General features: G+C 52.5%; 1 protein-coding gene and 1 non-coding gene across 3 annotated transcripts in view; both read left to right on the forward strand.

The window, feature by feature from the left end:
- The window catches only part of LGR6 (leucine rich repeat containing G protein-coupled receptor 6), a 151225-nt gene extending 130055 nt beyond the window's left edge, over positions 1-21170 (forward strand). For both annotated transcript variants that reach the window (XM_019288991.2, XM_010404499.3), the window contains 7 exons: positions 1489-1554; positions 3997-4068; positions 5566-5637; positions 6342-6467; positions 10835-10995; positions 16972-17052; positions 18611-21170. In XM_019288991.2, the coding sequence (XP_019144536.1) occupies positions 1489-1554; positions 3997-4068; positions 5566-5637; positions 6342-6467; positions 10835-10995; positions 16972-17052; positions 18611-19848 (1816 nt within the window). In that variant the 3' untranslated portion in view covers positions 19849-21170. The remainder of the gene's footprint in view (positions 1-1488; positions 1555-3996; positions 4069-5565; positions 5638-6341; positions 6468-10834; positions 10996-16971; positions 17053-18610) is intronic.
- LOC120411296 lies at positions 10471-10574 on the forward strand. The gene has a single exon (XR_005603672.1). It is a non-coding gene; the product is annotated as a U6 spliceosomal RNA (small nuclear RNA).
- Positions 21171-27017: the final 5847 nt, after the last annotated feature.

Raw genomic sequence — 27017 nt, forward strand, 5'->3', positions numbered from 1 at the left:
TAGTCATGGTACATCCTGAGCTGGAAGGGACCGACAAGGATCATTGAGTCCAACTCCTGGCTCTGCACAGGACACCCCAGCAATCCCACCCTGTGCCTGAGAGGGTTGTCCAAATGGTCCTTGAGCTCTGGAAGATTGTCTTCCTTCTCCAGCAGAAATAGGCGAAGCTCCCCTGAGCAGAGCTGAAGTCCCTTGACGCCATCAGCACCCTCATCCTGGTATGTTCCCAACAGAGCACGAGTGACTGGGGCTGCTCTGTTTGTAGATTCTGGGCTGCACTTGGTTACTCTCACTCTGGAGGAACCAGAAATAACTCCTGGGGCTGGTTCTCCCCCATGGCTGTTAGCTAAGCTACAGCCCTGTCAAGCCCAGTGGATTGACACAGGGACCAGGGACAAGTGTCTGATGCCAAGGCTCTTTCTCCATACTGGCTGACAGCCTCCAGAGCCAAGCACAAACCTTTTGCTTGCTTTTCCCTCCCTCCTCCTCTCCGCCACGGAAAACTGGTGGTGAGGGGGTTGGCAAAAAAAATAATTGAAATATTTTAGGAGCAATCTATTGGCAGAAAGATGGAAACCGAGTTTGGAAAGTCGGCAGAGAATCCACATACAAAACTTTACCCTGGGGCAAATTTCCCTTGAACAACCACAAATCCAGTCTCTGCTGGTGGGGGAAAGAGCTGGGTTTAAATGTTACTCCTTACCCAGCCTCTTTCAGCTTCAATAAATTCTCATTAAGCTGTGCCAGGGTGGGTTTTCCTTTGACTATCAAGCCAGTCTACTCTAGATGCTGACATGACACTGGGCCATGAACCAGTGGGAAGAGGAGTTTGCTGCAAACTCCTTTCAAGTGACAGCACCTGAAAGAACGGGGACCAGAGGTTTTCACAGTCTGGGATGTCCTGAACCCAATCTCTGCCAATGCCACAACCCTTTCCCTAACCTTGGGAGAAAGCCAGGAAAGGCTGAATGGGGAGCAGGCAATGGGCAGTGGGTTTGCTGTGCCAGGAGGGAGGAGAGCAGCTGGCTGGACAAAACCTCCCTGGGCTCTGCAGACACATCTGCAGCTTCTGGGAGCTCTGGCAGAAATCTCTCTCTGCTGTGCCTGCAGAAAGCAGGGCTGTGCATGGCAGAAGTGGCACGCAGCTGGGTGGTTTCACAGGTGGCTTTCACAGCTGACCTGAGGCTGGGGAGGAGTTCAAGCCCAGCTGTACGAGCAGCTCCATCAGCCCACAGGCTGTGCTGCAGGGAGCTGGGCTGGGGATGGAGGAGTGGGTAAATCATGGGGCAGCCCTTGCCTTGCACAGAGACACCCAGAGCCAGCATCAGGCGCTGAGTGGAGATCCCACTCACCGGGGTTGCCAAAAGTGGAGCTGTGCAGAATGAAGTGAGGTCACCTCACTCTCCAGCAGTACCTGCCTTCCAAGGGAGGGCTCAGGGGCACTGCCTTTTGATGTCCCAACGTTCCTGTTCTGTCCTTCCCCTGCAGAGAGCTGTCACACAACCAAATTGAAGAGCTGCCCAGTTTCCATCGGTGCCAGCAGCTGGAGGAGCTGTGAGTATGGAGCTCGTTCCTACTGTGCTCTGGGGGGAAAAGGGCTGTTCTGAGGAGAGGGGCAGTTCCCACACACAAAACTGCCTAAGCACTGGGAAAGTTGGGCATTACAACTCACTGTTTGGAGTGCAAATGGACCAGAGCTCCACTCTTTGCCCTTGTGCACATACAGAATAAAAATACACTCCCTGTGCATAGGAGCTGAATTCACTCAGGTCCTTTCAGAGGTCCCAGACACTTCAAACAGAAGTAGGATGTGACAGCACTGAATTCACTTCACTAACTCCAGTCCCACTATGAGCTAATCAAGAATGGGGTTTAATGTCCACCATAAATGTCTTCTGCTTCAAGGAGGGGTCCCATGCCATGGGCACAAAGCAGCTCTTATCCACCCTGCCCAGAGCCAGCCCCTCCTGAGATAAGAGGGATTCTTTCCTCAGGTGTAGCACTTGAACTGGGTCCTCTGCAGGCCCCGAGAGGCACCACTGTTGCTCTGAGACAAAGTTATTCACATCCAGCTCAGAGTGTCTGCAGATCTGGCCCTACACTTCAAATACAACACAAGTTCTTGGCCTTTTTGAGAAAAACTAAAAACAAACAAAAAAAACTTTAAAAAAATTAAAATAGACTCCGTGATTTTTTATAGAATTCTGCTGCCTGGAAGAACAGATGTATGGGAGCAACATCCCCATAAAAAACCCCACAGGAGAGGTTGTCCCTGCTCTCTGCAGCACCCCAGCCTGGACAGCCATCCAGCCTTAGCAAACTGGATGTTAGGACACTGTGAAACCACACGAAAATGAGAGTTACACAGCCCCTGCTGCCTTTTATGGCAGCTGTGAGAGTACCCCCAGGAAAACATTTGAAAAACATAGAAAGTACACCAAAAAAAAGACAAATGTTCAGAATTCCAAACGTGCAGTTTCACACATTCTGCCTAAGTTCCTTCTTACAAAATTTTATAATATGCCAAATTCGATTTAACATTAATAGGAAACCACAATAAATCCCAGTTTCTGGCTGAAGTCGAACAGATTATACCTTAAATTAACATTTTTTCACAAAATGAGTATTTGGTCCCTTAACCCCAAAGTTATTGTCCTGTAAGCCCCACCCCCACCAAGCATCAGCATTCCTGATGGTTTGGAACAAGTCTGGTGGTGCCTGGTGGTACAACCTGGCACACAAACCACTCAGGTGTGCCATGGCTCTGCTGTAACTGCCGCTGTGCAGACCTTTACCTGCACCACACAGGTCATCCCTCACAGCTAAACACCCCTAAATTATTTTTCACCACCTTGCTCCAATACCCCTTCTGCTCAAACTCCACCTCTTCCAGTCAGTGAGACCCCTAAATTTGTGCCCAGAGCTTCCAGTGGCCCCCACATGAAATCTTGGCTACAGGTAGAAGCGATGCCAGCCTGGTGACGTGGGGCACCAAGGGACCAGCCTCAAATGTCCACCTTTGGAACAGGAGCTTGGCCAAATACCAGCAGAGACATTACAGCCAGCACATGAGGGTCCTTGTGTGAGATGAGTCAAGATCATTTCTGAGTCTAAAGGCAGGTTAACTACCTGAAAAATGCCCAGGGAGCTGCTGTAGGTGGAGCACCAGGCAGTGTCTGTCTCCCCTTGCAGAAGGTGGGGACACAGCTTCTGCAGGTCTGGGAATTCATGATGGGCATTCTGCAGGAATCTTCATAAATATTCCCCATTGTTTCACGTTAGGGAAAACAAAACTGAGGAACTGAGCCTTTCCCACAAGGTGCATGGTTGGAGCATCCAGGATGTCTCTTGAGGGTTTGGGAAGTGTGTAGGTCAGTCAGCAGAGTCTGTGTAAACTCTCACCCTGCTCTTTCCCCTTCCCCAGGGGATGAAGGAGACAGCTGGAAAGGAGATGTGGAGGGCTGAGGCACTTCATGTGCAGATGTGGATGGTGGATTTTACAAAACATCAATATTTTTCTTCAAGAAACACTGAGATGCCTTCAGCCCTCAAACCTTCATTCTCACCAAGGCAAAGGGCAGCACCACGTGATCCTTCCTGAAGGGTCACACAGAGCTGGTTGCTGATCACTGGCTCCAAGCTCTCAGCTTTTCCTCTGGAAAAAGCAGTTTGGAGGCTTAGGGCAGAGCAGAGTGGGAAACCAGTGTGGATTTGGAGTTAACAGGGCACCTTTGGCCACTGCACATCAACAGTTCTTTACTGAGTCATGATGGCATCAAAAGCAGAGGCTGGCTGAGCCCTGGAGCTGCCTGGAGGAGAGAATGGCTCTGACAGGTTTTGCTGCTCATCCTGTTTAATTCTTGAAATAAGAGCAGGTCTCCCAAGCACAGCAACTTCCGCTGTGACAGTCTGCGTCTGCTGCATCGGAGCAAAGATCTCCATAAAGTAGGAACAGTGCCTTCAGCTCTCTTCTCAAAGCAGTTTCTGTTTTTCCAGTGGTCTCCAGCACAACAAGATCCACGAGATTAGAGCAGACACCTTCATGCAGCTGATGGCCCTGCGCTCCATGCAAGTATTGTCTGCCAGGGGACCAGCTGGGGTCATGCTGGGGAGGGGGAACTGTGAACCCAGATGGGCTGTGGGAAGCTCCCAACCCCGCTGCCTGTCTCTGCTGGGAGGCTTTTCTGTTGAGTCCCTCTTCCATTCTGCCTTAGAGAAGAAGAGGGCACAAACCATTCTTTTCGCTTCCCCTGTGCCTGCAGACCCCCCTCCTTTCCTGCCCCCCTCGTGCCCACACCCCACATGCTCTCACCACACACCGCAGCTCTGCCAAAGCAGAGCCCACATCACAGACCGGCCTCCTGAATGCCAGGAGGAGCTCAGGGCAGGGATTCACCCCGGTGTACCTGAGCTCCAGCACCCCTTGTGTTACACAGGCTGGTTCTGGGCCATGGCCTCCTGGAACATCCAAGCAGAGCATCCTGTTTGGTTTGAAAGTTCCTCCCCACAACTCAAAAGCTTGTGTTCCATGTACCAAGTGCACCCAACCGTGCCCTTCCCATGCACACAGAGTGACCTCCTAAGTGCTCGGCACCTTGGAGAGCTGGCAAGGCCCTGAAGGGCACGATTGTCTCTGTGACATCTGGGAAGAGCCCTGACGGTCTTTATTTGCTGTTCTTCTAGGAAGTGAACTAAATCACATAGAATCTTTTCCCATGGTGCAGCAATGTGAGTGCCATTTAATAGCCCAGCATTCCTAGGATCCCGTGGGTGTCATGTACACCATGTTTACAACTGCCCAGGAACACTGAGGTGTCACAGGTGACACTGCAGACACTCATGGAAACGTGAGCATGCTGCTCCAGCCCACAGTCACACACACACAGCTGAGCAAGCTCTGGCATGGCCTTTGGGTATGTTCTGGTCCCTCTGGGAAGGATTCATCCCACCCAATTTCACACACATCTGAGCAGGTATCTTGGCTCCCTTAGAGCTGCAGAGATGAAGGTTGTCCTGTAGTCAGCCTTAGGGCAAGAAATGTGTCCCAGTTTGCTGGTTTCCTCGACACTGGTGACAGAGGGAGTAGAGTGCTCTCACTTGGCTGGAGGCAGAGCTTATTGAGGGGACTCAGTGAATCCAAAACACCTGTACATGACAGGAGACATTCCAAAATCACCTTCCCCAGACTCCTGGCCCGATCTGCCCGTGCTGCATCCAGCACTGTGACTGCACTGGGGATGCTCTGGCACTAAGGCATGACCTGTTTGGCACGTTGGCATAAAATTCCCAAATTTACAGAAATTAAGCCAGAAAAGAACCTTTCCCATTGGGCCTTTCCCATTGGTCTCAGCAGAGGAGCTCCTGCAAGGCAAATTCTTGTGCCCTCTGTTAGAAACCACCCATCTACAGACCCATAGTTGTCTGTGGGGAGCTGCAATGGGACAGAACTTGCTGCTGACCAAGGGGCTACAGATCCCACATGTGCTCCCACCAGGGCCAGGCCAGTGCCAGCAGCTTCACTGCCCTGCTCTGCTCTCTTCTTACTGGTGTGTCCTTGCCTTGCAGAGACCTGAGTTGGAATAACATCCAATTTATTCACCCAGAAGCCTTTGTGACCCTGCACTCCCTCACCAAGCTGTAAGTTGCAGGGATATTTTATTCACAGTGGGCCATGGACAGGAGGTGTCTGAGGACCTCAGTCTGACTCCCTGGGCTACCAGGACACCCGGGATTTAGAAGGTGGAAGACTGATGTGCTGAGGTGCATGTCTCAGCACTAATGTGGACAGAATAAGTCCCAAGGTTTCCTATTAATACTATTAATAAAGGGATGATGAAGTGCAGGAGGGGCCATCTTCAAGATGCTCTCACCCTGAACACTTAAACCTCCATTTCCTGATGCTTTCATAGCTGCCTTAGATGCCTTTAAGGAAGATCAGCATGATGGGCTGTTTCTGCAAGAGTCACTGCAGACCATCTGTGCTGGTGCTGGGGGGTGCCCAGTTCTCAGGCCTCTCTCTATCTCTTGGGTATTTTATGGGCTGGGATCTGCAGCCATTCCTGCCCTGTTATGGAGGAAGAAATGTGTGGGGCACGTATGTGTACAGCGAGGGAGATACCACACAGCGCTTTCAGCGTGGCCGCTAACCCCAGTCCCTCATTTTCCCAGGGACTGCAGTCTCAATACCTTTATCTCCAGAGGCTCCTGGCCCAGTGCAGCTCCCAGCCCCAATTTCAGCATCACATCATGGGAGCAGTTGAGGCAGTGCCCTCTGCTTGGCTGAGATACCACTGGCAGCAGAGCCCTGACCGTGGTCTCCCTCTCTGCTTTCCCCTCACCAGGGACTTGACTGATAACCAGCTGGTCACGCTGCCCCTGGATGGTTTGGCTGGACTGACCCATCTGAAGCTCCAAGGCAACCCAGCTCTCTCTGAGCCCTTCACCAAGGAGAGTTTCCCCAAAATGAGGTACTTGGAGTGTCAACTCTCTCACTTCTGGTGTTCAGCACAGCCTGTATTTGCTTACAGCACTCAGCCTCCTGCTCTCCTTTTCCATCTCGTGCTTTCTCCACACTTCCAGGCCCATGGGTAGAGAAAGATCCATCTGCTGCTAACGCGTCTCATCTTTATTATGTTCCATGGGAGAGCAATGATGTGCTCCCAGGCCACCACCCCCACCCCAAACACACACACACACAAGTGGAAAGCATGGAGCAGGCCCAGCTCAGGGCTCCTCTCAATGGAAAACATTCCCAGAAGCAGTCCTACCTAATGACATCCAGGTTTCCTTCCATAAACTCTGCTTGTGTGGCCGTGTCTTGTCTGTTATGGATTAATGAGGAGCCTGAAGGGGTCAAACGGATCAAGAAGAGGCTGCAAAAGGCTCAGAGCACAGTGCTGTGCTGCAGGCTCAGACTTTCCTGATCCTCCTTGGCTCCTGGGTCTCAGCGTGGCACCTGCCCTCAGGCTTAGGCACCCATGCTCCAGAGAACACAAATTCGCCTCAGATGAAGTCATCTCCTGCTTGGGTGTCCCAGGGAGTTCACTTCAAGCCAAGAATGCATGAGCTGATGCTCCCACTCATCCAGGATGGGTTCCCAAAGTTCTCCAGTTTACACACAGGGCTGGGGTCACAGGTCACTGCACCAACACAGGGCTTAACAGCTCAGGCCTGAGGAAAAGTGTGGAGCTTCACTTCAGGCTGCCTCAGCAGCAGTGCCTGCAGGGCTCTCTCTTCTGACTTCTTTAACTCATAGCTGGGATCTGCTGCATGACTGGTTTCCAAATGGCAGGGGATTCCAGAAGCTTTTGGAGGGTTTTCTACACCCAAGGTCATAGAACAATAGAATGGTGTGGGTTGGAAAGAAACATTAAAGCTCATCCTGTTCCACCTCCTGCCGTGGGCCGGGACACCTTCCACTATCCCAGGTTGCTCCAAGTCCCGTCCAATCTGGCCTGAAACATTTCCAGGCATGGGGCAGCCACAGCTGCTCTGGGCACCCTGTGCCAGGGCCTCAGCACCCTCACAGGGAAGAATTTCTTCCCAATATCCCATCAAACCCTGCCCTTTCCAGTAGGAAATGAGGATCCCTTGTCCTTGTCACTCCAGGCCCTTGTCCAAAGTCCCTCTCCAGCTCTCTTCACAGAACCACAGAATCAGAGAGTCACTGATATTGGAAAAGACCTCTGAGATCATCGAGTCCAACCTGTGCCCCATCCCCACCTTGTCACCAGCCCAGAGCACTGAGTGCCACCTCCAGTCGTTCCTTGAACACCGCCCAGGATGGGGACTCCAAACCTCCCTGGGCAGTCCCTTCCAATGTCTAACAAGCCCTTCCTTGAAGGAATTCCTCCTGATTCCAACATGAGTCTCCCCTGGCATAGTTTGAGGCCATTTCCTCTCGCCCTGCTGCTTAGTGCCTGGGAGAAGAGACCAACCCCCACCTCGTTACAATCATCAGTTGTAGGGAGGGAGGAGGTCCCTGCTGATGGGGGATCCCTTGAGCTTCCTTTTCTCCAGGCTGAGCCCCCTCAGCCACTCTCCCTATGATTTACTCTCCAGACCCTTCCCCAGCTCCATTTCCCTTTTCTGGACTGACTCCAGCCCTTCAATGTCTTTCTTGAAGTGAAGGGTCCAAAACTGGAAACAGGACTCAAGCTGCAGCCTCACAAGTGCCAAACCCCTTTAGGCACTGGAAGGGGCCCTGAGGTCTCCCTGGAGCCTTCTCTTCTCCAGGCTGAACATCCCCAGCTCTCCCAGCCTGGCTCCAGAGCAGAGGGGCTCCAGCCCTCAGAGCATCTCCATGGTCTCCTCCAGACCCGCTCCAACAGCAGTCCCTTGTGCAGGGTGGGTCAAGTTCAGCACTTCCAGGGTGTTTCTCCTCTAAATTCGTTCCATTGGCATCTCTTGAGCCGGTTTGGATTTGTACAAGAGAACCTGAGCCAGCAGCAGTGCTTCATTGAGCCATGCATGTCAATGGACCCATTAACATTCCCTAGATTTTGGGGTACTGCCATTAAGTAGCCCTGCTCCTGGGGCGTATGTCTGGAGGAGTCATCTGAGAGCAGTTCTTAGCCTTGCTGGGAGCATCTGCACCTCCCTACCACCTTTCAGTAATAGGATCTAATTTGGAGCTCATAACAGGAAACAAGCTTGTATACAGACTTTCCAGACCCTCCCAGGGCTCAGCCAGAAATGTTTGGGAACATAAAACAAAAGCATATTTTTAGATTATAGAGTTTTACCACATTTACTGATCTTGTCAGAAGACCTTAATTGTCTGGAAAACCTGAGGTTCCTTTGCCTTCATCAGCAGTCTCCCTGATTTCCAGCAAAGCCCAAAACACAGCTGCTGACAGACAGCCTGGTATTGCGTCCAGATGATGCTCAGCTGCTGTTGAATTAACCTTGTAATACATGCTGTAATTAGCGACTAACAATTCAACTTTCAAGTAGAAATCAGACATATTTAAATAACTTGCTTCACTTTGGGAGACCTGAGACTTCCCGCCTGAGCTGGGACTCCTGGAACTGGAGTTTGAAGGTGCCTCTCCAACCCTCAACAACAAGCAAGGGGAGCCTTGCTCTAGGGAAGCTTCTCCCCTTGAAGGAAACAAAGGATGCCTGGCAAAACACGGCCTTGTGGTAAAAATTGAAGATTGTACATGGCTAACACAGTACTTGTGCTCAAGGCACCAACTCTGGCGTGCCCCAGGTCAGAGACAGTCCAGCTGTGTTACTTCTGTGCATCGCTGAAGCAACTTCGGCATCAGGAAAAGAGCTGCTTGCTGGGCTAGCTCGCTGGCTTCTTTGCAGAGGAAACACGGCAGGAGCCAATGGTATCAGCTCACGTTAGCTCGGAGACAAAGGAAGAGAGAGGCTGTTCGGGTCTGGCTCCTAACAGGTTTATTGTTAGAAGTTTTGCTACCCAAACAAGCTCGGAAGGGATGGAATGCAATGGGATGGTCCCCTGAGGCTTTTCCTCAGTTTTATAGGGAGTTTGAAAACCCCGGTGAAAGGGGAAAACAACCAATGAGTTACAAGCCAGGGGGAGGATACAACTTAACAAGAACTACTGGGGGAGACTGAGAGGCGGGAGTTATAACAGAACCAATGAATGACCGAGTAACCGAGAATTTTCCCGAACCGGGGGAGGCGGCTTGGACCCGGGCACTGCCCAGGGGGTGCAGCTTAGGCTTCTGAGCCGCCCCTGGACCCACCCTCTGAGTCTGCCTCTTGGGGAACTCGATCCAGGGGATGGGCTGGGAGTGATTGGCATCACGCTGCCCCAGCCCCGCAGTGGGCTGGGTCACACCAACACATGGCATATTGGAGAGAGGGGGTGGTTTAGTCTGAGGAGAACAGCAGAAAGGTTGTTAGGAGTGTGGTGGTTTAGGAATGGTATTCTCCAATTTAGTATTCCCGCTAAAACCATGCACCACTCACTCCTCCCCAACGGGAGGCACAAAAGGCCAAGATCACAGGTTGAGATAAGAACAATTTACTGGAAACAGCAGTGAGATAAGATGCAAACAGTAATAGCAAAAATATTAGTAACAAGAAGTATAAGAAAAGAAAATTATTTACATGGAAAGGCCCCCAGCAACAAATGAGTACCAGATGGCTCCCCCATCACATTTGCTCCCTTCTCCCCAGAAGAGACTCCCTTTCCCCCAGCCCCCAGCAACGCGTACAGAATAACCTCCGGGTCCTGGCCATGCTCCCTCCCTGCTGCAAAAATTAACCCTGTTCTGGGTGGAACCAGGAGAAGGAACTATCTGGGAACTTTAGAGCAGTTTCCAAACCTGGTGTTTAACAACATTTTATTGACTGACGATGTCTTAAGCACCAGAAGTGGGTCAGTGCAGAGATACCATGGGGTGCCCTGGGTCCACACCCTGTCTTACACGGAGTCCTTCACCAAAGCAAAGTCCCTCTCCACTGTAACCATCACCCTACAGACCAGCTTTTGTCATGCCAGCAGCACATGTACCAAAACCGGAAGGATACAGAGAAGATCAGCATGGCTCCTGTGCAAGGACATCACAGAAATTCGTGGAGTGTTCCACATTTTTTTGACTCTGAGGTTAGCTCAGCTGGTTAGAGTACGATGCTAATAGCACCAGTGTTGTGAGTGTGATCCCTGTATGGGCCATTCAGTTCAGAGCTGGACATGATGATCCTTGTGGGTCCCTTCCAACTCAGAATATTTTATGACTCTGTATAGATGAGTTTCATCTTTGAACAACTGAAGGAGCTAAGCAAAAAGTGTAAAGCAATGGAAAGTCAGGTCACGGAGGGGACACACTTTAAAGTTCTGCTTTTTTCTGTGCAGAGTCCTGGAGGTGCCGTACGCCTACCAGTGCTGTGCCTACGGGAGCTGCAGCAGCTTCTTCAGGGTGTCCAGCCAGTGGGAGGCAGAAGACATGAGCCCTGAGGAGGAGGATCCCCACAAGAGGACCTCAGAATTGTTCCCAGGTCATGCTGATAACCACTGTGAGTAAACAGGGCTGGACGGTGACCAGTCCCTGGGCAGGGCTGCAAGTTCGGGTGCAATCCTGCATGTGCAGGAGTGGTGCCACTGTCAGAGGTGACACCTGCCTCAGGGAAGGCAGGCTGAGCCTTCTTCAGCACAGGTGGCCCATTGCTTTGAATGGGCCTCATTTGGTGATCCCACGTGGAAGAAAGAGTAGATCTGGCACATCCAAACCTTCACAATGTAACCAAAGGACCTGGCAGTCCTTCATGACATGGGCATGTTCGTCAGTTTGGCCTTGCTGGCTATGGAGGGAGGCTGCCCAAGGCACTGGAAGGTGGCTGAGGCTACCTGGGACAACTGGGCTTGGTCATTAGACTTCTGGGCAATGTGGAGCCTTTAGCATCAGTCTTCATTGATACATCATCTAGAGGAAGGACCCTGGGATTAATCTGGGTAAGTGAATGAACTCAAAGACCTGGAGTATTCAGCTGGCTGGAGGTAGAGAGAGCTGTGTATGTGCTACTTTTGTACACACCCCTGGTGTTATGGCGAAGGTCGGGGTTAGGTGTGACAGCAGGACACATTTGGGGAGCACAGCACAGGGGCTGGCCAAGGCAGTGAAGGAGCTCCATGGTCAAACAGCACTTTCTGTCCAGGAGTCAATTTATTCTGTGCTCCAAAGTGCAGCTCTGCACAGACTGAATGAGGCCAGTTCCAGGAGGCCAGCAGAGAGTGCAAGGCACCCCTGCACTCCCAGCCCCACAGCACAGCAGCAGCTCCAGCACAAGGCTGGTGTGATCCCTTTGCAAGAGAATCTCAGAATAACGTAAAGAAAAGCATGAGCCCCTTTGCTTCCTCTGTAACTGCTGGAGAGTGGAAACAGCATTTCAGGACACAGCCTGGGCGCTGCATCTATTTATATATCTGTGTACACACAGTGCACTTCCAAGGTCTGAGACACCCTGTAGGCAAATCCACACGGTAGATGGAGAGAGGGCTGTGTCCCTGGAGAGCCCCTGACCCACCTGCTCCCAGGAGCACTGAGCATCCAGCCACAGCTGGGAGCTCTGCTGTGTCCTCCCACATCCTGAGCAGGCAGGACTGGATCTGGAGGCAGATACTGACCCAGAGCCGTTGGATGCTGTGTTATGGGCAGGATGACTGAGACACTTCATGACACAGCCAGCAAGTGACCCACAAGCCCTGTGCTCCTGCTCCTGCCCTGATCCTTCACAGCCTGAGAATAAGCTTTAGACATGCAAAGAGTCCAGCCAGAGGGTAGCAAATGTGATTCCTGCTGGCATGATGTGGCTCCAGGAAGCATGGTAGACTTGGTGGTAACACTGGCCAGACAGTACAGAGGAGTCATGTTACAGTCATTGCTGCAGGATTTTATTCTGAGCCAGGCCACTTTTTCCATCATTAATGCACCCCTTAACGTAGCAGTCCTGGTGCAGATAGTTGTGGGGTTTGCCCAGCAAGTTATAGCATTTGTGGAAAGATCTGGTTTGTGACAAGGGGCCACAAATCTGCTTTTGCTCGGTACCAAAGTCTTTGATGTCCCAAAGGATGCTCTCACCTGGCCCTGTCAGCAGACCAAAACCTACTACAGGGTTCCAGGCCTCCAGGCCACTCTCAGCCTCACGGGTGGTGTGTTCATGAGATGCTGGGACCCGAGGGGAATCCTGACTGACTCTAAGACGTGCCAAATGAGACTACTTGCAGCTCGTTAAGGCTCCCACTTTCAGACGTTAAAGCACCAGATCTGTTTTGAAATATCAAAGCACAGAGGTGCAAACATGAAATGCACAAGGAACATCATTCCTTATGATGTGCAGCTTTTGCAGATGACTCTCCAGACCTCCAGCAACGGGGTCTGCTCTTGCTGATAAGGGGTTTGTGATATTGCTGTTTTACTTAATCATTGCTTTATTTCTGTTCCCTGTGCTTCCTTTCCAATGGCCACTGGTGGCATTTAGCTGGGTTATATGAACCTTGTAACACTTCCTCATTAAAGAGGAGAAAAGCTCCCAAACATTCCTTTCATGCAAGAGGGAAAGTGGTCTGCTTAAGAGAAAATACCTCGGGGCTGTGTCGCAGCAGGGTCCAGCCAGGCTTGTCAGGGCACTCAGATGCTGTGAGAGAATTTGTGAGAGGGACAGGGAACACCTCCAGACAGCTCTGTCCTCTTGATGCCTGAGGTGGCCACCTGAAACACAGAGATTAGATAAGAATAAGGGAATAAAGGTAGGTATTTATTTGAAGGGCCTTCAAAGGCACACCCTGGGCAGTCAAAAGGCTACACCCAAGATGGACCCTGGGTCAGGGGTTCTTCACACTTTTATAAGTTTGGTTCATTTGCATATCAGGGTTAATTCTCCAATTATAACCTCAGTTCACGATGTAATTACCCCAATTTTCCCCCCCTTCAGAGGCTTTTTAGTTTACACATTTTGTGGCCTGGTGTCCTTGAGGTGGAAACCTAGAGAGGTTTGTTATATCTGACCAGCATGAGCAAACAGCAGCTAACAGGCCACAAGAAACTTCAGAGTTACACATCAGGCAGTGCAGGATTTGAAAAAGTTAAAAGTTAAAACCTAAGGCATCACTCTCCGCCTTGTGCATTGCTTCCAGTCCTTCCCAAACAAATCCACGGAACCTCCAGCTGGGTAGTGAAAGGCAGCTGGTCCCAGGCAGCCCATGTAGGGATAAGAAAAGGCTCCCCAGTGCCCAGCCCTGCCCTGCCCAGCAGCGGCTCCTGCAGCGTCTCCTGCTCCCATATCCAGCACCCATGCCCCAGCCAAGCCCTGCACCTGAGGGACCACCGGAGCACACAGACACAGAGCACATGTGGTGCCACAGACCCCAGGGCCAGATCAGCTCTTCCCCATCCTTCCAGGGCCCTGGATGCCTGGGAACCCACCCCACACCACCCAGGTATGTCCATTTGCATCTGAGTAACAGCCACTTGAGGCCCAAAGTAGTGTGGTCAGTGCATGTCTCATCATTCTGTCACCTTGTCAAAACAGATGTTTAAGGTCTCATTTCCAGCACTTTCAGTGTTTGGGATATCATAGAATTGGAGAATGGTTTGGGTTTGGGAAGAGCCTTAAAGCTCTTCTCATTCCACCCCTGCCACGGGCAGGGACACCTTCCACTCTCCCAGGTTGCTCCAAGCCCCATCCAGGCTCACCTTGGACACTTCCAGGGATGGGGCAGCCACAGCTTCTCTCCAGCTCTCTCGGACCCCCTTTAGGCACTGGAAGGGTCTCTAAGTCCTGGGGCCTTCTCTTCTCCAGGCTGGGCAATCCCAGCTGTCTCAGCCTCTTTGGATTACAACTGGCAGTGTTGAGCAGACACCCCTGTCCCAAGTCCATCCCCTGTGGCTGAGCAGGATCCCAAAGATGGCTCAAGGGCCTGTCACCAGGACAGCCCCCAGCAGTCCCCAGCAGCTCCTAAGAGTGGCTGCGGAGGAGGGCAGGAAAAGTGCCCTGGGGCACTTCCACCACGCCCCCAGCACCTCCCTTTGGGACCTCTGGTTGAGGATGGAGAGGGATGCATTCACTGACAAGCACGTGTTTGCAGTGATGGAACAAAGCTGTGGGGAGTGAGAAGGGAGCGCACGTGTACAACGATCCTCGGCAGCAGGACACTGCTTCCCCCAGCCCAGCACCTCCAACAGCTTGTAAAGTACTAATGAACTTCTGCAACCATGTGGCAAACCCTGGAGGGCCCTTAGAGATACACTTTTCCTACTTCTGTCATTCAAGAAGGCTACTCCAGACCCAAAATAGGATCTGCCCAGGCCCCTTGCAGCCACTCGTGCCCTTACGCCGAGGAGAGGGCAGGTCCCTGCGAACCCTGGGGACTGCCCTGGCTGAGACAGACAGGACTAAGGGGGAAAAGCATTCAGCCCACTGTTTTCTGTTCTATCCCTTCTCCAGAAATTCTGCTCCTCTTCCTCTCACTTGACTTCTGGTACAGGCAACTCCTTTCTCGTGGAAAGGGCACTACTGGCAAAGTGGTTTTTTTCCGTAAGACCTCAGAAAGTGGAGGCGCCTCAGCAAAATTCAAATAAATAACAGCTTCTTCAAAATCAATACAGCCTGCCTTGCTAGGACACAACAGCCATTTTCCTTTCTCCACAGTTCCCAGGCTGGAGAAGGACTGGTTTCTAGCAGAGAGAGGTACATTTTGCACTTTGAATCCCGCTGTGCTGACTAAGGATTGCTTTGTAATTCCCAGCAGGCTTAGTAGTCCAGGCAAAACAAAAGATCTTCCTTCACCTCATGAAAATGTTTAACCTGGGCTTAAAACCAGGCTTTGAGGAGAAAATGGATGGCACAGGTTACACTTTCCCAAGGGCTGGGTCTCAGCAGAGCACAGAGAGAGCGAGCCCGTGTCTGTTTTATTCGGGTATCGTGACTGCACATCACAGCCTCCGCACTGTGGCTGGAAAAGACACTGGAGATTTATAAGACTATAAAATACAAGGATGAAATATTTTTCCATCCCACTGTGAGTTGTTCCTTGCCAGGATCCAAAGCAGCAGTAATATTTCAATTCTTACGCAGACAGATTTTAAAAATGACTTTTTTTTCCAAAGCTCCCTGAAACTGAGAAAGCCATGAAGCTTGTCAGGAGGCACTAAAGATAGCACGTTATTTGTCATCATCCTTTAATCAAATAATCCCAGTCACATTTACAAACACAGGCAGAGAGCAGAGCTCATGAGAGGCACCACTTCTAAACAGATTAGACAATTCCACTCAGGTCAACCTTATCTTCAGCGCTGTGGAAATTTGCCTTCCTGGCCAGTGTCTGAGCTGCCAGGTGCACACCTGGGCTCCAGCATCAGTCCATTCATCCAAGAGAGAGTTCATCCCACAGATCCAGCTCTCTGTCTACCAGACTGTAGCAAGAACAAAACCACATCCTTTCCCTTTCCTCCCACTGGCAGAAAGCCCTCCAAAGATCTCCACTGGGAGCTGAAGGCTGTGCTGGTGCCATGGGTGGGAACGGGGCAGCAGGACAGCAGCTATCCTCACTGTGTCCCAGTGCTGTCAGTCAGCGGAACCTTGGGGAGTGGAACAAGAACAAAGCAGAAAAGCACGTCGTGGATTAGACTGAGAGGATGCCATACGCCTTGGTGATGACCTACACTGAAAACACAGCTGAGGGCTTGGCCCCATTCCCTTCCAGCAGCTTCTCCCTCAGCCAGGGGGTCTCTGCCTGACCCTCAGCTAGCCCCAGCCTGGCTCGGGGTGCCACTGCCAGCATGACAGAGACGCTGGTGCAGGGCTGGGCTCCGCAGCCTGGCTGCACAAGCCCCACGGATGCAGAGTCTGCAGCCACAGGCAACCACTCTGCCTTCAGCAAATCCTGGGAACATCCACGATTAAAAACAGTCCCAAGATTTTACAGGGCATAAAATAAAGCAATAAATGTTGTGTTCCCTTGTCTCTTTGCTGCTGAACCGTTTGGCGGTGGTGACTGCTGACGAAAAATTTGTGCTGCAAGAAGAGGCTGATGGCTCCCTCTAAACAAAGCCCCAAAAGCCCCGTTGATGAACAAACATTGGACAAGGCCTGCCCAGAAAGCTCCCATGGAGAAGATGCATTTGAAGGCTTTGTGTTCTGTAACCACACAGGCTGGAGTATTTATTTACTTTTAATAAAGCTTGCTGGGAGGAGGGAACCGCAGTCACACAGCTCTGGGATCTGGGGCTCTTACACTTCAAATATGGGGAGTAACCTAAAAACAGAGGGGTTGGCTACACTGCAACCCACCAACGTTTACAAGATCTTCTCCCTCTACAGCAGTGACTGCAGGGGACAAATTTTACACCAGCAGCTACTTTGAACTTGCAGGCTGGGAACTGGCTGGGAAGGCCTGTGTGGAGGACAGGCAGCAGGAAAAGCTCCTGGCCCAGTTAGCTCTGATGGTTCTATTTGTTCTTCTCTGAGCACCATTTCTTGTTCTTTTCTCCCCAGATGACCTAGATGCAGATGATCTTCAGTTGGACCTTGAGGAATCAAAGCTGCACCCCACTATTCAGTGCACACCAAGCCCCGGTGAGCAGCCAGGGAAACCCTTTGAACAGAGTTGAGATCCTTTGAGCTTCTCTAAATCCCCAGGATCCCCCACAACCTTTCAGATCAGAAGCCTGATAGGTTGGGCTCAGGCCAAATGGGGGACAGATGAGAAGTTTCCATCTCCCCGTTGGATGTAGCTGCCCTCCTATGAGGAGAGGCCCGGTCAGGATAAGCCTGATCTAGAACCCCAGGTATCACCAGCTCCTCCATCCACTGACCTGCTGCACTCAGATCTGGCTCTCCAAAAAGTCCCTTGCACGGCTTACACTTGGCTTTGTCTCAGCCAGCCTGGAATATTGCATGGCAAGGCCTTGTTCTTGATGTCCTGATCATACCTGTGGCACTGCAAACTGCAGGCACACTTCGCTCTGTTTCCTGAGGGAGGGAGAGCAGGGAGGCACTGGACTGCACATGCTGGCTGGGGCTCGAGGAAGTTGCCTTCTGATTTTGTCCCTGTTCATAGCTCAGTGAGGTCCTACACAAGCACAGCTGGAGGCTGGAGAGGTCTGGTCCCTGCCAGCCTGCTGTGGGACGCTGGCAGGGACAGAGCTTCCACCAATCATTCCACTGAGTTTGTAGCAAAAGGAGCAAGATTTTGTCTGATGGCATGTCCTGCTGCCTGGCACTCTGAGCATCACCTCCGTTGAGATGAGAACAATTTCTCCATTTCCTCTAATTTCGTTTGGTCTCTACCACCTAAAACTTCTACCATCCTGTTTTTGTTTTTGCTGAGCCCCTCACTGAAACATCCCAATCCCTCCCAGAGGCAATTGTATGCCATTGCCCACTCTCTTTTTCCCCACTCTCTTCTTTTTTCTTTGGCAAACAGCTTCCACACCAGTCCTCTTTTTACCCCTCCATGACCTTCCCTTACTCACTCCCCCTTCCATCCACTTCTGTTCTTTCTTTCTCCTGATATCCTTCCATGTTCTGCCTGCCCAGACCCCTCCATTCCTCCCCTGCCACGCCAGCTCCCTCCCTCTCTCCCTCATTCCCAGACACTTCACCTCATGGTGCTCATCCCCTCTGTGCAGAGGCCATTCACACAGAAACAGCCAGACAGCTCTTAGGCAAGGTCTTGAGTGTACAGAGAGAGGCTGGCAATGCCAGAGCAGGATACAGCATCCTGACAGATCTCCACACCACTAAGTCCCAGGGGAAACATGAGGAGCAGGTAATGGTAGAGGAGCCCAAATGCCAGCCCAACACCAGGAGTGTGGGTCAGTCTGGAGTCACGACCTTCTTACATTTTGGGAGCTCTGATCAAGTTCCTTGTTTCTCACATTTCATTTCAACCTCTCCCTGCGCCTTTTTTCTGCCCTAGACAAGATCTGAGAGGATGCCAGAGGCACTCCAGTGTGGGTTCAGGAGCGCAGGGGAGAGCCAAGAGGCAGCTGAGGAGGAGGGTGGACAATGTCGTATTTTCCTCGGCAGCCCTCAGCCCTCACATGGCTGGTGGGGACTTGGCCCCCACTCCGAGCAGCACCACTGGAGAGAAGCAGTGTCTGCTGGGTGTAACTTGGGGTTTGTCTTCCAGGTCCCTTCAAGCCCTGTGATCACCTGTTTGAGAGCTGGATCATCCGCCTGGGAGTCTGGGTCATCGTTCTGGTCTCGGTGCTCTGCAACGGGCTGGTCATCCTGGCTGTCTTTGCTTCCCCCAGCTACCTCTCCCCGGTGAAGTTCCTCGTGGGCTCCATCGCTGGGGCCAACATGCTGACGGGCATCTCCTGCAGCATGCTGGCCCTCGTGGACACCCTCACCTACGGCCACTTTGCCAGATACGGCGCCAGATGGGAGACGGGTGCGGGCTGCAGGGTGACAGGGTTCCTGTCCGTGTTGGCCTCCCAGGCTGCCATCTTCCTGCTCACCCTGGCTGCTGTGCAGTGCAGCCTCTCAGCCTCCTGCGTGCGGGGCTATGGGAAGTCCCCCTCCCTAGGCAAGGTCAAGGCTGCTGCCTGTTGCTGCCTGTTGCTGTCCTCTGTGGCTGCCGTTCTGCCTCTCTTCTCCATTGGGGAATACGGAGCATCCCCTCTCTGCCTCCCATACCCCATCCCAGAGGGGAAACCCGCCACCCTGGGCTTCCCTGTGGCCTTGGTGATGACAAACATGCTCTGCTTCCTGACTATCACCGGCACCTACATCCGACTCTACTGCAACCTGCTGAAGGGGGAGTTCAGCGCTGTCTGGGACTGCGCCATGGTCAAGCATGTGGCCTGGCTGATCTTCACCAACTGCCTCCTCTACTGCCCAGTGGCCTTCCTCACCTTCTCCTCTACTCTCAATCTCTTCCTTATCACCCCAGAGGTCATCAAGTCCGTCTTCCTTGTGGTCCTGCCCCTGCCCGCCTGCCTCAACCCCTTGCTCTACCTGCTCTTCAACCCCCACTTCAGAGATGACTTCCGCCTGCTGAGGCAGAAAGGGCAGGACAAGGGCAGCTTCCCCCAGTCCTGCAGGGCTGATGACATGGAGAAAAGCTCCTATGACTCCACCCAGGCTCTGGTGAACTTCTCCGACATCGACCACATCTTTGATACCCCTGATTCCCTGGGAGTGCGCCCCATCCTTGACAGCTACAGCTTCCCCTCCATGACGCTCATCCCCTGCCAGCAAAGGGTGGGCACTAGGGGGAAGGAGAGGGGCTTCTCTGAGCACTGTCCCTGCCTCAATGACAGTGAGATGCTGATAACTTCAGAGAGCCAAGATCTGTCCGGCAGCAGCCTCCGGATAACCTTCTTCCCCTCCCCACCCACACCGCCCTACACATCTCACTTATAAACCTCCTCAGAGCAGCCGTGGGAACAGCCCCACAGCACACGCCGAGGGCCAACACCAGTGCCGAGGGGCCAGCAAGGTGACACACACTGCTCCCTGAAAAGCACCAGTACAACCTGTCTACCCTCATCCCTCTCATACCTGCCCAGGCAACAGGCACCGCTCTGCCAGCTGCCCCTGGCCTAGAAGGGCTCTGACTGAGCTCCAGACACTCAGGGCTGGCCATGGGGGGAGACAATCCCTGTGTGAGTCTCACTTCTGCTAGGAACTGTCTGGGAGAGAGCCCCACTGCCTCAGGAAGTGGATCAGGGAAACCCTCCTCCTCCTCCTCACACTGCAGCATCACCAGCCAGGAGGAGCCTGCAGCGAAGCCAAGCGTGTCTTCTCAAGGCAGAGACGTCTTAACCAAAGCCATTGCTCTGTGGCAACTGCTGGAAATGGCCAACTGCGATGACATGGCCACCCACAGGAACCCCAGGCCTTGTCCTCTAGGGCTCTCTGCAGGTCCCACACACCCCTGGAAATGAGCTGGTGTCATACGCCATCAAAAGCACTGAATCCATGTGTACACCTGAGTTTTGGACCACCTCTATTTTGGGAATCCCCACTCATTCACTGGGAGCCTCATGGGTTGGACACAACCCTCACTTCCAGCCAAGACCAGGAGCTGGGGATGCTCAGTGCTTCAGTCTGATCCACAGTGTCTCACAAGGGGTCTCTGAAACCCACAGCAGCCAAACCCAAACAGTTCCCAGAAAAACCCATGTGCTCTGCCTCAGGTCGCCCAGCAGCACCCAGCCAAGGCACCCAAGGGCACACTGGGCCCCCTCCACCTTTGCCACCCCCCCTTCACACAGCACAGCACACCTGGAGCACTCCTGTCTGTAGTCACCTGGCTCCTGGTCTCAGACATGGTAAAAATGGGGTCTGATATCCTCATTGCCCCCAAACCTCACTCCTGGAAGAGGCTCTTGGTTCTGGGTACATGTCCCACACACAGTGTAGCCATTTTGGGGACTGCATGTGCCTCCTCCTATTTTAAGGGCAGGCAGCTGGTATAGAAGGAGGAAACAGAAATCAGCATTGTGGGATGGTGGCATCAGGAGGACATAGGCCACTGGGAACAGCCTCAAATCCACTCCCTGCAGCTCAGGGATCTCCCAAATCCATTGACTCCATCACAAACCCTCCCAGTGCCACCCAGTGCAGCAGGGAGCCCTGCGCTCAGAGCTCGGGCCCTGGGCAAAGCTTTGGTTCTGCTGACATTACTGCAGCTGTTTGTCACTCATTTTCATGAGACAATAAATGAGCCCCATTGCTGACCAGTGGGTGGTTTCTGTCCTCTTTCATGTGAGGAGCACCTTGGTGCTTCTCTTGGCAGCTGCTGTGCCTTGGGTGTTGTCTGCATTGTCCGAGTGAGAGGTGGGAAACTGTGTTGGGTCCACGTGAGCTGATGTGACCCTCCCCACGCCTCTTCTCCAGAGGGAAGAGCCAAATCACCCACCTTTATGCAGCAGAACTGTAGCACCAGGGTCCCTCTCCAGGTGCCATGGACCAGACTCCTGTGAGCTGTACCCTGTGATCTGCTGCTCAGGGGTTTGGGTTCATGAGCAGGACAGAGTCTGTGGCATAAAAGTGTAAGGACATCATGTAACAGGGTCTCCCATGGAAAGCCAGGCTCACCAGCCAGAATCTGGCTCTGCTTCCCTCCTCTGCACTTGAGCCCTGTGGTCTTATCTCAAGAAGAAAAACTTGAGAGATAGCAAGAAATCAGAGGAACAAGATCCAAGGATTAGAGAAGAGGATGGGACCCCCAAATTTAGTGACAAAATGCAAAGCTCTGCTACAGTCTTCAGGTGGGAACTGTGAAAAACATGGCCTATTGTGAGACTTGAATCCTGATCCAGACATCTGATATCCTACACATGCTCAAAATCTGTTTTCATGTTTGGCTCATTAAAAACACAGCCATTTCCTTCCATGTCCTTAGGGCTGCTCACGTGCACAGGACTGGGAAAGACCCATCCTAGGTCAATTTCCAGAAACAAAATTCTCCTTTGGAAGTGGGATCAACCTCCTGGAGCTAGTCCAGAGGAGGGCTACAAAGTTGATTACAGAGATGAAGCATGGGGAAAGGTTAAGAGAATTGAAATTGTTCAGCCTGGAGAAAAGAAGCTCCAGGGTGACCTAACTGGGGCCTTCAAGTACCTGAAGGGAGTCTGTAATAAAGATGAAGGGAGACTGTTGACAAGGGCCTGGAGTTACAGGACAAAGGGGAATGGCTTCAAACTGACAGGGAGTAGGTTTGGTTAGATATTTGGGAAGAAATCCTTCCTTGTGAGGGTGGGGAGGCCCTGGCACAAGGTGCCCAGAGAAGCTGTGGCTGCCCCTGCATCCTTGGAAGTGTCCAAGGCCAGGCTGGATGGGGCTTGGAGCAGCCTGGGACAGTGGAAGGTGTCCCTGCCCATGGCAGGGGTGGGACTGGATGACCTTTAAGGTCCCTTCCCACCCAGGACAATTCTATGATCCTCAGCATAAACTCAAATTCCCCAGCACATATCCTTACTCCATAAGGAAATCTCTAACTGGAAGACACCCTAAAATAAACCCCACTGTCACTGACACGATGAGCATCATTACAAGTCACAGACTAACTGCAACACTCTCTTGCCTGAAATCCCCTGCCCTGCACTACTGCTGGGAGTATCTCCAAGCAGTCACTGAGGTACCCAAATGCACAAGGGGCAGAAGCTGTCCCCAACAGAGGGACATGTGAGCTCTGCAAGGGCACTGGGCCTTCAGGGAACAGCCCTACATCATGATGGCAGCAGGAGCTGAGCAGTACTGGGGACAAGAGATGCTGCATGGCCAGTGTAGCAGAAATGGAGGCCCCAGCAGGCACACAGGGTTCCCAGACTGTCAGATGCTGTGCACAGCTCCTTACATGTCAGGCTGCCATAACTGGAGAGACTGTGGGGTACAGGCAATAGCTTCCTTTTGGATTACACAAATTACAGCCCTCATCCAAAGGGTCTCTACACAGTTTCAGCCTGGCTGGGGTGTGGTTGTGTCTCAGGTGGTGGCCACTGTGGGATAGAGCAAGGGCAAACAGAGTTACAGACACCCTTGACGGCACTGAACACAGAGGAACAGGGAGTCTGAGCCCAAGGCTGCCAGGGGTCTGGCACAGTCAGCTTTCCAGGGCTCATGCTCATCACCTCTGGAGCTGGCTGAAGAGGGGGGGAGAGCATCTGGGAGAGCCCAACCCAGGAAGACCCCAAGATAATGACAGGGTTGATACAGGTGAAAGCACTGCCCTGCCCATGGACAACTTCCCCAGGAAGCTGTAGAAAAGTCCACTGTGGGTCTGCATAAAAACCCTCTGGGTTGGGCAGGCTCCTTGGTCAATGTGGGCCTTCCCACACACTCCTCTCCCAGAGGAAGCGATGGCCAGCGGCCCTGCAGGTCCTGTCTGTGCCAGGGCCCAGACCAGGCCTGCCAAACTGAGACCTGCAGCACCTCACTGCATCTCTCAGGGCCTCCACAGCAGGTGCTGTCCATGGATGTGCTGACCATTACTTCCAGCTCACCCAGAATCCCCACTGCAGCCAGTCTTCTGCCTCATGATGTCTCCAGGCACATGGAGGGTGTCCCCCATGAGCCAAGGACAGGCTGCAGGGCAGCTCTGGGGAAGGAGGGACTGAGAGAGCACCAGATCACCCTAAAGGGCCCTGAGCCCCAAAAGCAGACATGCTGTAAAGCACAGGAGCATTTCCTCACTGTTCAGTGGGGGACCTTTTCCCATCAAGGGTCCCTTGGCTCTGTCCAAGGAAGCTTAGTTGCCTCTGAAAGCCAGTGCCTGTCTCCTGGCAACTCAAGAATTGTCAGCCTCAAAGAGAACAAAGCTACTTGGAGCACTGCACAATGCACCAGCCAGGATCCTCTTATCCAGCTCCCAAGGGGCACAGAGCCCTTCCACACATCCTTGCTGCACAGGCCAGCCAGGGGAGCTTAACTGAGCACAAACTGGTCATGGGCAGGGGTGAGATCTGCTCCCTCTGCTCCCCCAGGCCACAGCAGCCCCTCGGAGCCCATGTGCAGCAAACACAGCCTGAAGCCCCCTCTGAGCTGTGTTCCTTGCAGGGTTGCTACGGTGAAAGGAGGGAGCATAAACACAGAGCACATTCTGTACTGACCAAAGAGGTGCCTGAGAAACAGTGAAAGTTTATGGATCTGCAGAAGTGCAGGAAACAGAAACCAGCACCTTTCCATTGCTGCAGGCCATAAATCCAGAGTATGAGCTCTCTGGCAAATGCTCATTAAAGTGCCTTTCACCACATCTCTAACAGTGCACACATGTCTTTCCACCCTACCAAACACTAAGTTCAGTAATTATCTAAAAAAAAATAAAAAATAAAAAAGGTAAAAGCAATCCTACACCACTCCATCTCCCTTCTTAGCAGCTGGTTTGGCCCTTACTGGTGCCACTCTGCCCAACTTTGGGCAGCTCAGCCCTCAGCCAGTTGGTGCTACCTGGGGGTGACCCTGCTGCTTCCCTGGGCAGCACATCCTGCCTGGATTAGCCAGTCCCATGGGCAAGCAGAAGTCAACTTAGACTGTGTAACCCATTTCTGGTCACCAACACAGGTGTGAAATGATCTCAGCAGGCCAGAACAGGAGGAAGTTCTTGCTCCCCATCCTCCACCAGCAAGAGTTCATGAGGCTGCTCTTCTGCCTCCTCTCTGCTCCCGTCAGGTGAGACCCCACCTGCACCTGCCTCCAGTTCTTGGGCCACCAGCACAAGGTAGACGTGGATCTGTGGGAACAAGTCCAGAGGAGGCCACTAGGTTGATCACAGAGCTGGAGCCCCTCTGCTCTGGAGCCAGGATGGAGGAGCTGGGGGTGTTCAGCCTGGAGAAGAGAAGGCGCCAGGGAGAGCTCAGAGCCCCTTGCAGGGCCTAAAGGGGCTCCAGGAGAACTGGAGAGGGACTGGGGACAAGGGATGGAGTAGTAGGACAAGGGGGAATGGCTTCCCAGTGCCAGAGGGCAGGGTTAGATGGGATATTGGGAAGGAATTCTCCCTGTGAGGGTGGTGAGGCTCTGGCACAGGGTGCCCAGGGAAGCTGTGGCTGCCTCTGAATCCCTGGCAGTGTCCAAGGCCAGGCTGGACAAGGCTTGGAACAACCTGGGCTAGTGAAAGGTGTCCCTGCCCATGGCAGGGGGTGAAACAAGTTGAGCTTTAAGGCCCCTTCTGACCCAAATCATTCAGATTCCATAATTTTAAGTGGAGCTGGGCTGGGAGTCCCAGTGTGATAAGGCCCCAGTCCTGAGCTGATGGAGACACACTGCAACAGCCTGAGTGGGCAGGAGGGCACCAAGGTGGTGGAACAAGTTGAAAGGGAGGAGGCTGAGGCCATTTTGGGCTGCATTTTGGCTGAGGAGCAGTATTGGAGGCAGAGCCTGAGGGTGGCAGGGTGACAGGCACGGCTGCTCTGGAAAGCCATTGTGAGGGCTGGGCACCTTTGAGGTTTCCCCTGCACGTCAGCAAGGCACTGCCAGGACACCCTGAAGGGCAGACGTGGCATGTTCGAGGAGGATTTTGGCCCTGAGGGACCCGGAAGCATTGTCTAACAGGACAATGTGGAGGCAGTTTGTAGGCACGCTCAGATGTCAGTTTGCCACTCGTCCAGCCCTCCTGGCTGGAGATGTGCAGCTCCTCTGAAACAAAGCCAGCAGAGCAAGCACCCTACGGTATTGTTTTTACAGTCTCATTGTTTTTTCCACCAACATTGTGATTTCTGAAAGACTGGGCCATGATTGGGAATGCTTGGGACGGCAGCACTGCCTTGGTCACGGGAATGCAAGTGATGAGGAACAAACTGTGCATGGGACAGCAATGCCTGGTACTGGCCTCCTTGGAGGCCAAAGGAAAACAGACATTTTGGAGAATGCAAGCCCATCTTCAAGACTGGGATGGACCACACATCAGGTCTGGCAGGTGACCTCAGCAGCTCCAGGTCATACCTGAGCTACCAAGGGGTTAACACCTTGTGCCTGCTCTCCAGTGACCCCAAACCACATTCACGTTTTCCAGGCAATCTCTTCCACTACTGTCCCAGACCTGCTTCCAGCTGGATGTTTCCCATAGGCAGAGGAGGTAGAGGCACCACTTTGAAAGGTGATAGCCAGGAACGTGGTGCAGAGGAGGCAGGATTGGAAGGGTCTGAAGAGTTAACAGCCTGCTCTGATTCCTCTGGCCAGTACTCTCTCCTATTCTGGGAAGTATTCTGTTGGGAAGCAGAAGCATTCTTGGAAATATTCTGCTCAGAGATTTCTTAAACCTTGGATGAAAGCAAAGTCAGTGCAGACTCTCTCCATCTGTGCTCCCAGGTATACAGCAAACTCCAGATCTTGCATCTGCTCTTCGGATGTATTGAGGATGTCATTGTATGTACAACAGTCAAGAGGACACTTGGGAAAAACCACAGGAAAAGCTGAGTCCCCAGTGGGAAAAGCCAACCTGGAAAATAGAAAAAAGCTCCAGCTTCCTGAATGCCTCGAAACTGGAGTAACTTCCCTGCAATTGTGAGGAAGAAGAATCCCACTCAAATACTGGTCAGTCACAAACTAAGTCAAACACCTCGACCTCTTCTGTGGCTCCCCTGCTAAGACATACAGGCTGAAAGAATTAAGGCTTGTTGGGGGCAGGGGGTCACTGGGTAATGGTCACAATTCCTGTCCTAGAGGGCTCCCAGGGTACAGGTGTCAGCAATGCACAGGTGCTTAAGCATGCAGAGAGATGTTTTCTGAAGCACTTTAGTATCTACTTATGAATGGAAACAAATGCCTGGGATCATCTGACTGTTCATAAAGCCTCAGTGTGGAGTGAGGGATGGAGGGAGCTGGGGAATGCTGCAGCTGGCTCTTCTCTTTCCCAGATACTCACTGTGATATGCCCTTTCTGCAGCTCCACGAGGAATCAAGCAGCAGTGCCCACTTGGGAGTGAGGTTCCTTTGGTCCCCCAGGAGTATAGGTGTGTGTAAAAGCACAGACAGCACCCCAGAAACAGTGAGGACACTCTGCCCTTTGGACACTGGCTGCAGGTGGGTGCAGCAGGAGCTGCACTATCAGGACATGGGTCACATCCATCTTCCCCATGCCACAGTCACAG

This window comes from Corvus cornix, chromosome 26 (assembly GCF_000738735.6).
Source record: "Corvus cornix cornix isolate S_Up_H32 chromosome 26, ASM73873v5, whole genome shotgun sequence".
NCBI classification, from domain to species: Eukaryota; Metazoa; Chordata; class Aves; order Passeriformes; family Corvidae; genus Corvus; species Corvus cornix.